Source organism: Corvus kubaryi, unplaced genomic scaffold, assembly GCF_017639235.1.
Source record: "Corvus kubaryi isolate FWS band 111438036 unplaced genomic scaffold, C.kubaryi_AGA036_p1.0 65360, whole genome shotgun sequence".
NCBI classification, from domain to species: domain Eukaryota; kingdom Metazoa; phylum Chordata; class Aves; order Passeriformes; family Corvidae; genus Corvus; species Corvus kubaryi.
The window spans coordinates 1-14178 of record NW_024581941.1 but is presented as its reverse complement, the minus strand read 5'-3'; the positions used below and the strand labels follow the sequence as shown (position 1 = coordinate 14178).

Genomic DNA, 14178 nt, shown 5'->3' with positions numbered 1-14178 from the left:
GTTTTGGAGCATTTCAAGTTTTTTTAGCAAGAGCATCATGTAGTACTGAATCAACCTCGCACAGCAGCCTTCTCTAGGACAGGCTTTGCGCCAGAAGAGTCAGGCTGGGAGAGTCACTTTGCATACGCCCTCAGCAGTGGTGTTTCTGCTGGCACAGGTACCACCTTCTCACATTTAGACATGAACCGAAGTCAACAAAACCTTTCCTTGACCTAGATACAGCTACAGCAACACTTCTGTCACGTTATCACGTCCTACGCAAGATGATTGAGCTGGCAAATCTGCAAAGTACTTTAAATCTTTATTAACTGGATTTTGATTCACATAAAAACCCCAACAAGTTGACTTGATGAGATATATATTTCATAAACACCTGCTTAGACTTTATTAAACCCTTATTAAGGGAACTTATATATCCAACTATTCAGTTAGTTCCCTGAGATCCACATTGTGTGACTGAAACATCTCATTGGAGAAACTGGAAAATGTTTAATGTTCAAACCTATTCCTATCAGTGCTAATTGGGAAATATTCAACTAAGTACCTATTTGATTCAAAGCAAAACCATATTGATATCTGCTGTTTGACTGGTATTTGATTAGGAACTGTGGAAAAGTATTTCATCATCCTGTGATCTGCTTGCAATATTTATCTTTTCCCCAAACACTGAATGGAAATATTTAACTGTATCAACCTTTTCTCCCTCTCTACTGTCAGTTTCAAAAAAAAATCACATAATCTTGCAGCATTGTTTTCAAGGTTCCTTCATTATAATTGAAAAAAATACTAATATTCACAGCCACATTTCTACTACACTTTACTGTGTTGGCCACATGTCCACAGTCCTTCTGTAGCTGTATCCTTTTGCCTTCCTTGCAGCACTAGAGGTCATTTATTTTTATTTTTCTCCCAAATTGGGTTTTATAAATATGCATAAACCCAACCATATAGGCCTCAAGGAACACAAGTGACTCCTCTGCAAAAACTGTGAATATCATAAAATCCCAGACTAACCGGAGTGTCAGAATTGATTTCAGTTCTGAAATCCAGTTCCACCTGTTCCAAAGGCAAATACCATGATTTGATCTGGACAAAACATACTCTTTGATTTCCTCATTGTGAAGGCAACACAAGCAAAACCAAGCCCACAGAAAGGGAGCTTGCCAGTACCCCAGGCCTGCATTCACACAAAGTTTACAGAATCACAGAAGAGTTGAGGTTGGAAGGGACCTTTAAAGATCATCTGGTTCCAATCCCCTGCTACAGGCAGGGACACCTTCCACAATTCCAGTTTGCTCAGAGCTCCATCCAATCTGTCCTTGGACACCTCCACAGATGGGGCACGCACAACTTCCTTGGGCGACCTGTTCTGGTACCTTACCATGCTCACAGCAAAGAACATCCTCCTAACATCTAGTCTAAACCTATATTGTCTTGGTTTGAAGCCATTCCTCCTTGTCCTGTCACTACATGCTCTTGTAAAAAATCCCTCTCCATCTTTTCTTGCAGACTCCCTTCAGGTACTGGAAGGCCTCAATTAAGTCACCCCAAAGCCTTCTCTTCTGCAGGCTAAACAATCCCAATTCTCTCAGCCTTTCCTCCTAGGAATGGTGCTCCATCTCTCTAATCGTCTTGGTGGCCTCCTCTGGATTCACTGTAACAGGTCCATGTCCCTCCTAAGCTGAGGACCCCAGAGCTGGAGGCAGCACTGCAGGTGGGGTCTCACCGGAGTAGGGTTGGAAAGGACCTCTGGAGATCATCCAGTCCAACCCCTCTGCCAAGGCAGGGTCACCTGGAGCAGGTGACACAGGGACAGATCCAGGTGAGTTTGGAATGTCTCCAGAGAGGGAGACTCCACAACATCCCTGAGCAGCCTGTCCCAGTGCTGTGCCACTCTCAACAAAAAGTTCTTCCTCATGTTGAGGCGGAACTTCTTGGGTTTTATTTTATGGCCCTTGTCCTGTCGCTGGGCACTACTGAGAAGAGTCTGGCACCAACTTCTTGACACCCACCTTTGAGACATTTATATGCATTCATGAGGTCTCCTCCCAGTCTTCTCCAGACTGAACAGGCCCAGCTCCCGCAGTCTCTCCTCATACGAGAGATGCTCCAGAGCCCGCCTCATCTCTGTGGCCTCCGCTGGACCCTCTGCATAGCTCCTCGTCTCCCTTCACGGAAGAGCCCAGCGCTGAGCACAGCACTCCAGATATCCTTCGCTCGCAGTCCAGGACATTACCAGTTCGGCACTGCAGGAGCCCCTGAGAGGCCCCGCTGCGGGCGCCGCCCCCGGGGCTCGGGGCGGGTCCGGGGGCGGTGGTGGCGGCGGGGGCAGCGCAGCCATGGCCATGGCGGCCCTGGCGGGGGTTCGGGCTGTGTGCTGCGCGCTCTGCCGGGGTGGCCCGAGGCGCTGGTACCGCACCGAGCGCGGCGTCTACGGCTACAAACCGCGGAAGGAGGCGGGCGGGCGGGCGGCGGAGCAGCGCGGCGCCGGCAGAGCAGGTCGGACACCCCCGGGGCCGCGCCGGGCGGAGGGAGCGCGGCGGAGGCTGCCCCGGAGCGGGGCCCGGGCACGGAGCGGGCGCTCTGAGGTGTCGCGTGTGTTGTTCCCGGCGGGGCAGAGCGCAGAGCAGACCCGCTCCGAGAGCTCTTGGCTGTAGCTTCTGGAAGCGTGGGGTGCCTGGCCCCGCTCCATGGGCTGAAGTGGCTGTGAGAGCACCGACTGCTGAAGTTTCCTCAGCAATGGGCTCTCGGAGAGTTCTGCTCATAGAAGTACCTCTGCCACGCGCCTGTCATTTTCCTTTTATATCATGGTGCTTGAACTAGCTAAACTGAGGGTGGTGAGACACTGAACAGGTTGCCCAGGGAGGTTGTGGATGCCCCGGCCCTGACGGTGTTCAAAGCCAGACTAGATAAAGCTTTGATCAGCCTGGTTTAGCGGGAGGTGTCCCTGCCCATGGCAGGCGGGTTAGGACTGGATGGTCTTTAAGGTCCCTTCCCACCCCTTAACATTCTATGATTCCATTATTAAATACAGGTAACTCTCTCCTGTAGCAATAACTGTGTTGCTTTCAGCTCAGTTTTATAGTGCAGAAATGTGATTGCAAGCAGAAGACTTTCCAAGGTAGGAGTGTGGTCCTTGCGTTACCTTTACTCTGGAGACTCTGGTAGGAATTAAACCCACTGCCCAGAAGCAGGAGTGAAACAAGTAACTCCTGGACACTGAGGCCTGTCACAAAGTGGCCTCCTTGTTAATGATTAACATATATTTATGTAACATTTTTAAATTGCATTAAATGGCCTCCTTTCTGAGAGCATTGTGGGTGATGTTAGCCTTATGTCTGGATTATGTCCCTCTGCTGTAGAACCCAGTAGAGAAAAGGGCCTGCTTTGAATGGGCCGACTGTGATTGTAATGGCTGGAGGAGAGTGTCGGCAATAGAAATACAAATGTCAGAGAAATAACTTTGTGATATGGTCTGAGAATTGCAATTTTTGGAAAACAAAAGCCTTCAGACCTGACTACTGTCAGTGCTGTGTTTCTACCAGGATGAAAAAACCCTCCACATCAGGAATGCTTTATAAACTGGTTCGTATCATTAATTTGTAGCAAACTGTGCTTGCAGTATGTTTTATTGTTTGCAGTTTATCACCCTGGTCTGTGCCTGTGCTCAGTGACAGTAATGTGTGTGTGACCTCTCAGCTGGTCAAATTCTGTCTTTGTTGATAATTTTTACAGCATTTGGCTCAGCACATGCTCTTGGCTCCTGCAGACAGACTTTTGGTTTCTTGAAGTCATGGGACCTGAATTATTGTTAAGGCCCAATCCTTCTGTCTTTCCAGCAAGGAACTAGGGAGCATAAGTGATAGGATTGAGCTGGTTAGGAAATAAGACTTTATACACTAGTAATGTGCTGTTCTTGACTTGGACATACCTGTTGTGAAGAGATTTGAAGCAAAATGAAATAGCTTTTCATATGTGTACAGGAGCCTAACTTATGAGGGGAGCTGTGAGGGAAATCTAGAGTGTACTTGCTTGAGAATTGGATGGGGGAGCAGATGTAGAAGTTTGCTGATGGGAGCTGTTGTGGGTTAATAAAGTGGAAACAGCTGCATAGAAAAGCTCTTTTTCCAGCCAGAACCTTGATGGTTGCCAGCGGACAAAACATTCCTGTGTTGATGCTGTAAGTGAATTTAATCTGAGCATGTGTGTGATAACTGTTCTGCTTTCTTTTTGGTTTTAGTTGACCATGCTCTTGCTCGTTTAATAACTGCCTATGCTGAACATGGCCACAAAGCAGCCAAAATAAACCCACTGTTTGCTGGCCGGGCTGTTATGAACATGGTACCTGAAATCCAAGAGCTGGCTGAAGTTCTTCAGGGTCCTCTCGTTACTACAGGTGAGTCCACAGCCCTATCACAGCAAATGCTGTTCGTGGGCGATTTATTGAGGGGCTGTGGCCTCTGTGGAAGAGTCAGATATTGAGTGGTGGCTCAATCAGTAATGAAAACTGTTGGACAGGAAATTGTCAACTTCAGCCTACATGTCTGTTGCAGAAATCATAGTGCAGTGAGAGGCTTCTTTCCAGCATCCTAAGAAACCATGAAAATTTGTACTTGTTCCTACAGCTACTGAGGTTAAACATTAATTACTTGTGTTACTGTAACATTCCATGATTACCATAATACCTAACACTGTAGTGAAGATTTGAAAGTACAAGGGCAGAAGTCAAGAATTGTCTCTTCTTGGCTCCCTTAGAGTCTTGCTGTCGCCTTAAACAAAGGAGGGGGTTCTCTCTCAATGCTTTATTTTCTCTAAAACAGGTCTTAGTGCTTCCCCCTCCTCCCCCAAATTGACTAATAACATTTATTTCCCACCAGGACTTATAAACATGGGAAAAGAGGAGGCTTCTGTAGAGGATGTGATGGCTTACCTGGACCATATATACTGCGGGCGTATTTCCATAGAAACAAGCCAGCTTCCAACTTTGGAGGAGAGAGAATGGTTTGCTAAAAGGTTTGAAGAGCTAAAGCAAGAAGCATTTACACCTGAAGAGAAAAAGCACTTGTGCAAACTGATGCTGGAGTCCCAGGTACTTTGTTCCCTGTTACTGGGTTGTAATAGTCATGGGGTCTGTCATGGATCCTTTACTGTTCTGGACATGATTCATGCAGAAAAAGAACAATCACTGTCCTGAAAGGCTTTGACAGTGTGCAGGAGGAAGAAGTACAAGGTTTTGCCTGAAGCAGTGCAGTGCAGGAATCTCATTGGAGTTTGTTGCTGAATTTACTTACCAGCCATTACTGAAATAATGATGCTATAAACCCATGAATAATCAGTCTTCAAAAGTGAGATCCTCTAAGATTAATGATCTGACAGCTCATATTAAATGTTATTGATGGGAGCACAAGGTTGAGCAGAGCTCTGTGAAGTCTTGTGCTCTGGCTTAGCTGCTCTGTGTTCCCTCTCACCCTCATGCTGATCTGTTTTACTGTCCTTAAAGTATGCTGTCCCTCAAGGTTTTGGAAGAAAAAATCAGAGCTGGACTGAGGTGTTATCATATAGCACTGCCAAATACGGTGCTTTTCAGGAAGGAACCTTTGTTCAATGCCTTCTGTAAGGAAGTGAAATGTTTATGCACTTTTGAAATGTACAGAGAAAATTTATTCCAATACTTTTGTACTGTGAAAAGTTTTAATTTTTTTCACCTTTTCTTCCCATGTTATCCAGAAGGATTGAAAGGTAGAAGAGAAGGATCTGTGAAGGTTGGAAAGGTAGAAGAGCAGGATCTGGGAAAGTGTCCCTGTTTCCAGTTTTCCAAGTGGAAGGAATGTTAAATGTAATATTTACCAATGACTAAACAGAAGTATATAGCCCACTTCCTTTTTTTTTTGTTGCCTCTTTGGCAGTTAGAGGAATTTGATGGTGACACAGGAGGTTGATATTGGGACCCTGATGTGCCCTACTTTGATTTCAGTATGACCAGAACTATACTAAGAGTGTGTAATTTAACCCTGACAGGAAATAAACTGCTTTTATATGTGATTAGTTTTGTGTACGTTATTCCTTAGAACTTAATATTGTTCAACTAGCATTTGGCTCAGATCTTTGGGTGTGGCTTAGTCTTCCCTTCTCAGTTACAGACTTCATTGAGTTTCTGTCTTCAGCTGCAAAAACTAAAGAAATTTCCAGTGCTTCTAAAACTTGGTCACTTATTAGAGCTTTCTAGGAGGAGGTGAATGGAATGAAGTGAGAAGAAAATGAAGTAAATACAGATTCATTTATTTTTCTTCTCTCAAGCATTCTACCTATGTACTAAGGACTGTGCCTAATGTAAATCAAAATTAAACACTGCTTTGCTAGCACTTTGTATCTCAAGATAGTTATGGGTTATATTGTAAAAGAACACCATTCCTTAATTTCCACCTAAAACAGGTAAACTACCAAGGAATTTGTAAATTAGTCTGGTGTTACAGTTCTTCTTGAAGCACCTTCCATGTCAGACAGAGAAAGTTTGGTCCTCAATCCAACATTTTTCTGCTTAGGAGGAGATAAGAGCTGATTTTTCATAGTCGTCATAGCTTCCGGTCTCAGACTGTGGGGGTGGGGAGTGAGCTGAGACTTTCCAGGGGTATGTTTAGATTTGTATGCCTCAAGGGTATAAACATAAATTATATTTCAATTTTATGAACAGAAGGCTGCTACTTAAAATAGCCTAATACTGAAGTTCTCCTGGTTTTAATAGGAGTTTGATCACTTCTTGGCCACCAAGTTTGCCACAGTGAAGCGATACGGTGGTGAAGGAGCAGAGAGCATGATGGGCTTCTTCCACGAGCTGTTCAAGATGTGTGCCTACAGCGGGGTCACAGATATCATCATTGGAATGCCTCATCGGGGAAGGCTTAATCTGCTCGCCGGCTTACTTCAGCTTCCTCCCGAGGTACGAGATTTATGATCTCCCAGGCAGTTGCCTGGTTTGTTTGCAGTAAAATAAACCCCTACAAGTTTGCCATGTTGTAAATGCTGGAGCAATAAAATGTTACCTGTGTGAGAGTGTTCTCCCTTCCAATCAACACTTCAGTGAACTGTCTGCAGGAGACTGTTGAAGGAGCTCTAATGAAGGGTTTTATGTGCTGTTACTTAGAAGCATCCTTGCAATTTCAGGAGTAGGAGAGAGTTTTTCTTTCAACACGTCAATGAATCAGAAAAGGGTTTTAACCAAATCTGTTTCCATGCAGCTCATGTTCCGCAAGATGCGTGGTTTGAGTGAGTTTCCAGAGAATTCAGCAGCCATTGGGGATGTTCTCTCCCACTTGACATCTTCTGTAGATCTTGACTTCGGCTCCCACAGACCCGTGCACGTCACCTTGCTCCCCAACCCCTCACACTTAGAAGCCATCAACCCAGTGGCTGTGGGCAAGACACGAGCAAGGCAACAGACTCTGCTCGATGGAGATTACTCCCCAGAGAGCTCTGCACAGCCTGGGGACAAAGTTATTTGCCTGCAGGTATTTTGCTTACAATTTGTAATTGATCTTTGTAAGACTTACAGGACTAGAATGTCAATAGGAGTGTACATAGACATATCAAGCAAAACTGAATTAATATATGATGTCAAGAACTGGGATCCTCTTTATAGGGAAAGAGGAGGGCAAGGAAGAGTTTCAGGTGGCATATCTGATGATGCTGGCATTTAAATAATTTCACTTCTAAGACTTCTGAATAACTGATTCTGATAACTCCCTTTATTTTAATAATATTCTGCATTGAGAGCTATGTGTGCTCTTTCCTCACTTTTGTATTTAAACCACCACTGGAAGCCTTTCAAATTAATGGGTTTGGAGAAGAGCTGTCAACAAGGCTGAAAAATGTTCAGGAGGATTTGGAATTTTGTCATTTTGTCATGGTACTGTTGAAGACACTGCTGGAATTAGTTTTTACTCCTTGAACTGACTTGTATAGCTGTAGAAGCAATCCTAAATAGTTCCTTCCACCAATTTTCTTTTCTTGCATTGAATTCAACTTGGAAAAACAAGTGAGTCAAACTCTTAATGTTTTACCAGGAGTAAAAACAAGCTGGGCAAAAATGTTCTGTAAAGTGTAACAAACATGGAGGAAGTTACATGTAGGAGTGAAAATGTATTTCAGTTGAAAAAATGTTTTGCTTTCTCTTAGAAGGGTGTGGATATTGTGAAAAAGCAGAAATGAGAATGCAAAATATTCTGGGCAAGTTTGGGTTCTTGTTTTTTTATAAAAAATAAGGCTTTAGAGCATGCATTGCAGGCAACTTCTGCTGCCCAGTGTGTCTCCATCTTTCAGTTATGTCTTAGTTTGAGAAGATACTATTGTTTCTTTCTCATAACGTTAGATCTTCACCACATAGTAATGAAAGTACTATGCCTCTTTAAACAAGGATTCTTCAGGATAAATGGACCCTCTCTATCCAAGAAATATTTAACTTTTTAGGATTCGCAGTGGTAGGGAGGATTGCATCACAGAGAAGAGAAACATTTGGTTCTGAGCTAAACGCCTGCATGTCAGTAAAAAACTGACTCAAAGTATTCCTAAAAGGAAGAAAATGTATCATGGAACCTGAATGTCATTACTTGTGATTGTCTTCAAGAGATACAAGAGTTAGATTGAAAACAGGCGAATTTTTAGTTGTAACTGTTAACTGCTCTTATTCAGATAGCTGAGAAAAGAGATGAAAGCAGGCACCTTGTGTTTCAGAATCTTGTTTCTCTTTGGACTTCCTGTTTTTACAGTGCTTTCTCTTGAGAAGTGTAGATACTCTGAACTCTGAACTATGAACTGAGGTTTATACTGGCATTTCTTCTCTTCTTCCACAAGTATCAGTGCCAGAGCTTGAGGGGAGAATGAGTAAAGATCAGTTAAGGTGCCATTGTCAGTGGTGAGCTTCGTTGTCCAGGGTCTGAAGGTCTTCTTTTCTGGAACATCAGTGTGCTCAGAATTTGTAAGGATTATAAAACTCTTCTCAGTTAACTGCCCATGGACACCTCTGCAGCATTTAATTGTCCATCTCTGCTGGAGAGAGGTTTCTTTTTCACCTTCTCACATAGCTTAACTCCACGTCCTGGATATCAGGCAACTACAGATGTTTCTGATTTGAAACGAAATCTGAGAGTAATATCTCCCAGAAACAAATTCCACTCTCAGCGTCACTGTTTGGTGAATTAAAGTTGATGATGACCTTTCTTTTAGCTTTTTGCTAATGCAGCCCAGAGAAAAATGTGCCCTAGCAAAAACTGTCTCCATCTTTTTGGTAGAATGGGTAAAATCCTACCTGCACCACAGGAATTGAATCCTCTGGGGTTTGAGATGCATATGAAGAGTCTTGTGTAGTTGAATAGTCACATTGTCTGTAGGCTTTAATGCTTTGGGATGTGCTAAAAGCCATAAAGTTTTCTCAGATGTTTTAGGGTCTTCACTCAAATGCTATCACCGAGATATGTAGCCTTCTTAGGCAGCAGAAGAAACCAGGAGGGAAAAGCGAAAACCCAGCATTTCAGGAACAAGTGTAGCATGGTAAGGGATAGAGTGGGGACCCTGGCTTGTCTCTCTTGCAGTAGTTACCTTTGTTTTACTGTGATACCTCTTAAAAATCTGTATTGGAATGGTATAAAACCCAGTGCTGCTATTTCAGTGGTTGATTGCACCTCTGTTACCTTGGCGTACATGCAGAAGGCTTGAAACCACTATTCCATAGCTAGAAAGTAGAACTGTCATTGGTTTCAATAAGAAAGTACATCAGTCTGCATAGCTACTTTGATCTGCAAATCACTGAGTCTGCATTCTGAGGAAGCTGTGATCATATTCATCAATGGAGAACTGTCTCCAATTTCAAAACATTGAAATGCTAGATGATATTCACTCCAGTATCTCTAGCTTTTTTTGGAAACCTGGGTTGGATATCACAGTATTCTACCTTCCCCTTCCAAACAATTTTTTTTATTTGCAATATTTATTTGCTATTGCTATTTTGAAATGTAACTAAGAACTTAGGTTTTATTTCCTTCTGAAAGTTTTTTTTGTTTTGAGTGCTTCCATTTGGTTCATTTTCCACTTGTTTTTCTGTTCTTGTCTGTTTGTGTCGCGGGTTCGGTTTGTAACCGGGCGGAAACACCAATTTAGTGTAGTGGTTTGGTCCAAAATACTCATTACTGTTTATCTGCTGTGAGATAAGAATTAGGAGAAATGCAAAACAGGCACCAAACTTGAAAGAATATAAAGAAGTTTATTAACAGACCTAAAAGAAGAAAAAAATTATACCACCTTCAGAACTCTCCTCCTCCCCCCACCTTCCTCCCTTCTCCCACTGACGATGTGAAAAGACAACCCTTAAGATGTTCAGTCTGTTTACCACTTCCATAATAACCTTGTTCAGTCCATTTAGAAAGAGAAGTCTCTTCTTGCTCATGCTATGAAAACATTATCACAACGAGACAGCCGCCCACTTCCAAATATCGTTCAGTCCATTTAGGAAGAGGAGTCTCTCTGCCTGCGTGTGAGTCCTTTCCCCCGACTTGCAGCTTTTCCCGCAACTGCCTTCGAGGGTCCACTCTTGAAGTTTTTTGGGGTACAATTTTAAGGTTGAGCCGTTCAGAAACAAAAACAGAGGCCCTTCTCCTTCCCTGGGAGCAAAGGGTCTTCATCATCTTCATCTTTAGGACTATCTCTGGGAGCATCTCTACGGACTGAGGTTTTCTCCTTTCCCGTTTGGAGCAAAAGTCCTCATCTGGTTCATCTCTCCCTGTCCAAACTTCTCATGAAATTACAGCTGCGTCAGCATCTGCCTATCTCAGCGCAGGTGCTTTTGCTCACGAATTGAACACTCCACCCCCCATATCTTCATGAAATTACAACAGGATACTCTGATATATCATAGCTTCACAACAGAATTTCAGCTTTAAGCATCTCCTCTCTCTCTTCCCTCAGGTTTTCAGCTCTTCACAGCAATAAAAGGGTTACTCTCACCTCGGCCTTGCAGCTTTACAGCTGGAATGTTGAATTTTTTCTTATCGCAGTGGAGAGGGGGGAGAGCCGAGCTGCTCCGGCTGCCCACGGCAAGGCAGTGGGGGGGGTTCCACGGCTGGAACAGGTCCATGGCTTCAGGATGGCCGTGGCCCGGCCCGGCCTGGCCCAGGCAGGGCCTGGCCGGGCCCGCTGGCCCCCACACGGGGCCTGCAGCCACTTGTCCCAGCGCCGGAAACGAGAGAGAGCTTGGAGGGGGAGTTTGCCTATTCTTAAATGTGGATCACAGAGGTGATCACAACTTTAAGTGGCTTAGAGAATTGTCCATATTCAAACTGGCCAGCTGATAGGTTCTATCAGTTCCCAGAGGAAACTGTAAGCACCCCTTAGCAAGGACGTCCCTTCCGGGACTATGCTTGCTAACCTATGACAGTTTGGTAAGGTGGAAATGGGCATCAGTCACAATTCACCAACATTTAACTTCAGCAAAGGTGTAGTGAATACTGTGGCTCCCTTTGTTCAGGGGTCAGTGGCTTGCCTCTGCTGCAGCTTTGCCATAGCCAGGAAACTTGCAGTCACCTGGACACTTGTGGGACAGTTTTAAGAGGTTATAGTCAGTTCCAGGTAGGGATTACATCAGGCAGTTATGTACATTTGTTGGCTGCTATGACGTGTTAGTGGTAAGGCTATATAAACTCTCAAGTTATGGAAACAGTATTCTGAGAGGGATTAAGAAGTGGGTCCAGCTGGAACTGTATCTGTTCCATGTACTCAATTTAGAAGGCCTTGCTTAATGAGTTATGGTTTTGATTTTGCTGTTCCTCCAGTGTTTCCTAATGAGACTTTTCCATCTTCTTCCCTGATGCAGGTTCATGGAGATGCCGCTTTCTCTGGACAAGGAATTGTTCCTGAAACACTGACCCTCTCTAATCTACCACATTTCAGAGTTGGTGGGAGCATCCATTTGATTGTTAATAACCAGCTGGGATATACCACTCCTCCAGAGCGAGGAAGGTCGTCTCTGTACTGCAGTGACATTGGTATGTAGGATTGAGTCACAAGCAATTGCCTGTTGTGTCAGAAAGTGTAAGCTGTGCAATGGACTTTTTATAGCAACAGCCTGTCAGCTCTAGGGAGAGACTAATATAACTCCAGTTTCATGGTAGAGTAGAAATTAAAATTATTATTGATTATTCTCTCCTACTAGCAGCAATTCAGGTGCTAAAAATACGCCCTCCCCTATCTTCTTTATGGCAAAGACTAAATATCAAGGGGAAATCTTGTCACATTTTTACAGGATGTGACAAAATAATTGCAAGATTTTGGTGAAATCTTTATAACTCATCTAGTTTCTGTCATATTATTGACAGCTTTTGAAAAGGTATTATAAGATGTGTTATCAGTAAGATCAGAGACATAGTAGTTAGTTATCTTGAATATGTCTCCTATAAGTAAAAATACACTTTTGTATGCTTTTGACCTAACGTCAACTGTTTGTCTTATGGTTTCATCAAACCAAACAAGTAGGTTCATTAAATCTGATAAGGTAGATAGCATATGCTATTACTGTTTTCCCTGAGCTGGTTTTGTGTTATGGATTGTTTTTGTTTGGGTTTGGTTTTTTGCCTCCTTCCTTAGTTTTCCTTTCTTCTTACCTGTCAGTGAGGAGGGGCTGTAGCTGAGCTTTAGTATTTTGCTAGGGAGAAAAACTTGACATGAGCCAGGAATGGCTGAAGTATCTTAGTTTCTCAGAATTTGGACAGGTACAAAGGAGCACTGCTGCTCACAGCCAAATTGCCATACAGGAGAGGGTGTTAAGATATTGAAACTTTAGAGTGTTCTCTTTAGTGAAGAGATTTCTGTGCCTGGAGGAGCAGTGGACAGAATGATATTCCCTACTAATAAGGGAGAAAGTTGCTTTTGGCCTGTATGAATTCATAGTAGTGATAACTTAGGATAAGAAGGAAATAAAACTCAATTTCTGTTTGAAAGAAAAGCAATCAAGTAGTTCTCTCCCAATCCCTGTATACTACCAGATTAATATGACGCAGGAACTGTGTCTGGGAAGTCCTCTGGGAAAAAGTGCTTATAAAGAAGTTGTGCTCAAACTGACAAATACAACAGGTTGGGCTAATTGCACTTTCTCGCAGGCAAGACTCCTCTCCTTACCCCAGCTCTCATCACAAAGAGCATCTTTATTGGATTTGTTTTTATTATATTTACTTCATATGGGTTGTCTGTAGTTTCAGCAGAACAGGTGTGTATCTGCTTTCTTTGGAAGGGGCTCGGTATGATTCCTGTTCTGTTTTGGATCCCTGGGCAGGTAAAATTGTTGGATGTGCAGTTATCCATGTGAACGGGGATGATCCTGAGGAAGTTGTCCGTGCCACACGACTGGCTGTGGAGTACCAGCGCCAGTTCCGCCGGGATGTGATCGTGGACTTGCTGTGCTACAGGCAGTGGGGCCACAATGAGCTTGATGAGCCCTTCTTCACCAACCCCAGCATGTACAAAATCATCAGGTAAGGGTTGCACCACCAAAATATGTCTGCACCACCTCAGTCTTGCTACTGCAACAGAAGTCTCTGTGTGAGATCCTTTGACATATCCACAGGTCTTCATGTAAATGCAGCTACACTGTCAGCAGCTCTTCACTACAGTGTGAGTCTGATAATGAGATGTTAATGTGGGGAATCACTGCTGTTGGCTCTTGAATGTGTGGCTTGGTGCTTTTCGTAGAACAATCTTGGACACAGCTTTTGGATTTCAAATTTCCGACCACTGGTAATCAGAGGGCAAAGTTGCCTTCTGTGTGCCATGGAAAAGCGTGAATAATGTGGGAGAATGGGCAGGAAGCCAGCATGATGTTTGTCCTGTCTTTGCCTGGTCCTGCTGTGTCCAGTGGGGACTCATCTCTATAAGCATTTAAATGTATTCGGATTCCATCCTTACCCTCAAAGAAAAACACACAAAAATTCACTTGCCAGTGAATTCTGGTATTTTAGGTGAAGCATTTGTGGAATGGTCGCCTTGATTCTCTCCAGTGCGGAAATCCTACTGTGAATTTCTCTGAAGAAAATATGCATGGTAGCACAGAGGGGGTTTTGACTTGTTTTTACTTTTAACTGCCAATTATAGCACTTTTTTTTTTTTTTACTTTTATTAATAAAGGACTATAAAACACATCTC

General features: G+C 43.5%; 1 protein-coding gene across 1 annotated transcript; it reads left to right on the top strand.

Annotated features, from left to right (window-relative positions):
• The first annotated feature begins 2339 nt into the window (after positions 1 to 2339).
• Positions 2340 to 13543, top strand: LOC121673340 (probable 2-oxoglutarate dehydrogenase E1 component DHKTD1, mitochondrial). The gene is made up of 7 exons (XM_042046564.1): positions 2340 to 2499; positions 4241 to 4396; positions 4878 to 5089; positions 6743 to 6937; positions 7236 to 7505; positions 11858 to 12029; positions 13313 to 13543. Exons 1-7 carry the CDS (start codon positions 2340 to 2342, stop codon positions 13513 to 13515), a joined length of 1368 nt encoding a protein of 455 aa, XP_041902498.1. The 3' UTR covers positions 13516 to 13543.
• Positions 13544 to 14178: the final 635 nt, after the last annotated feature.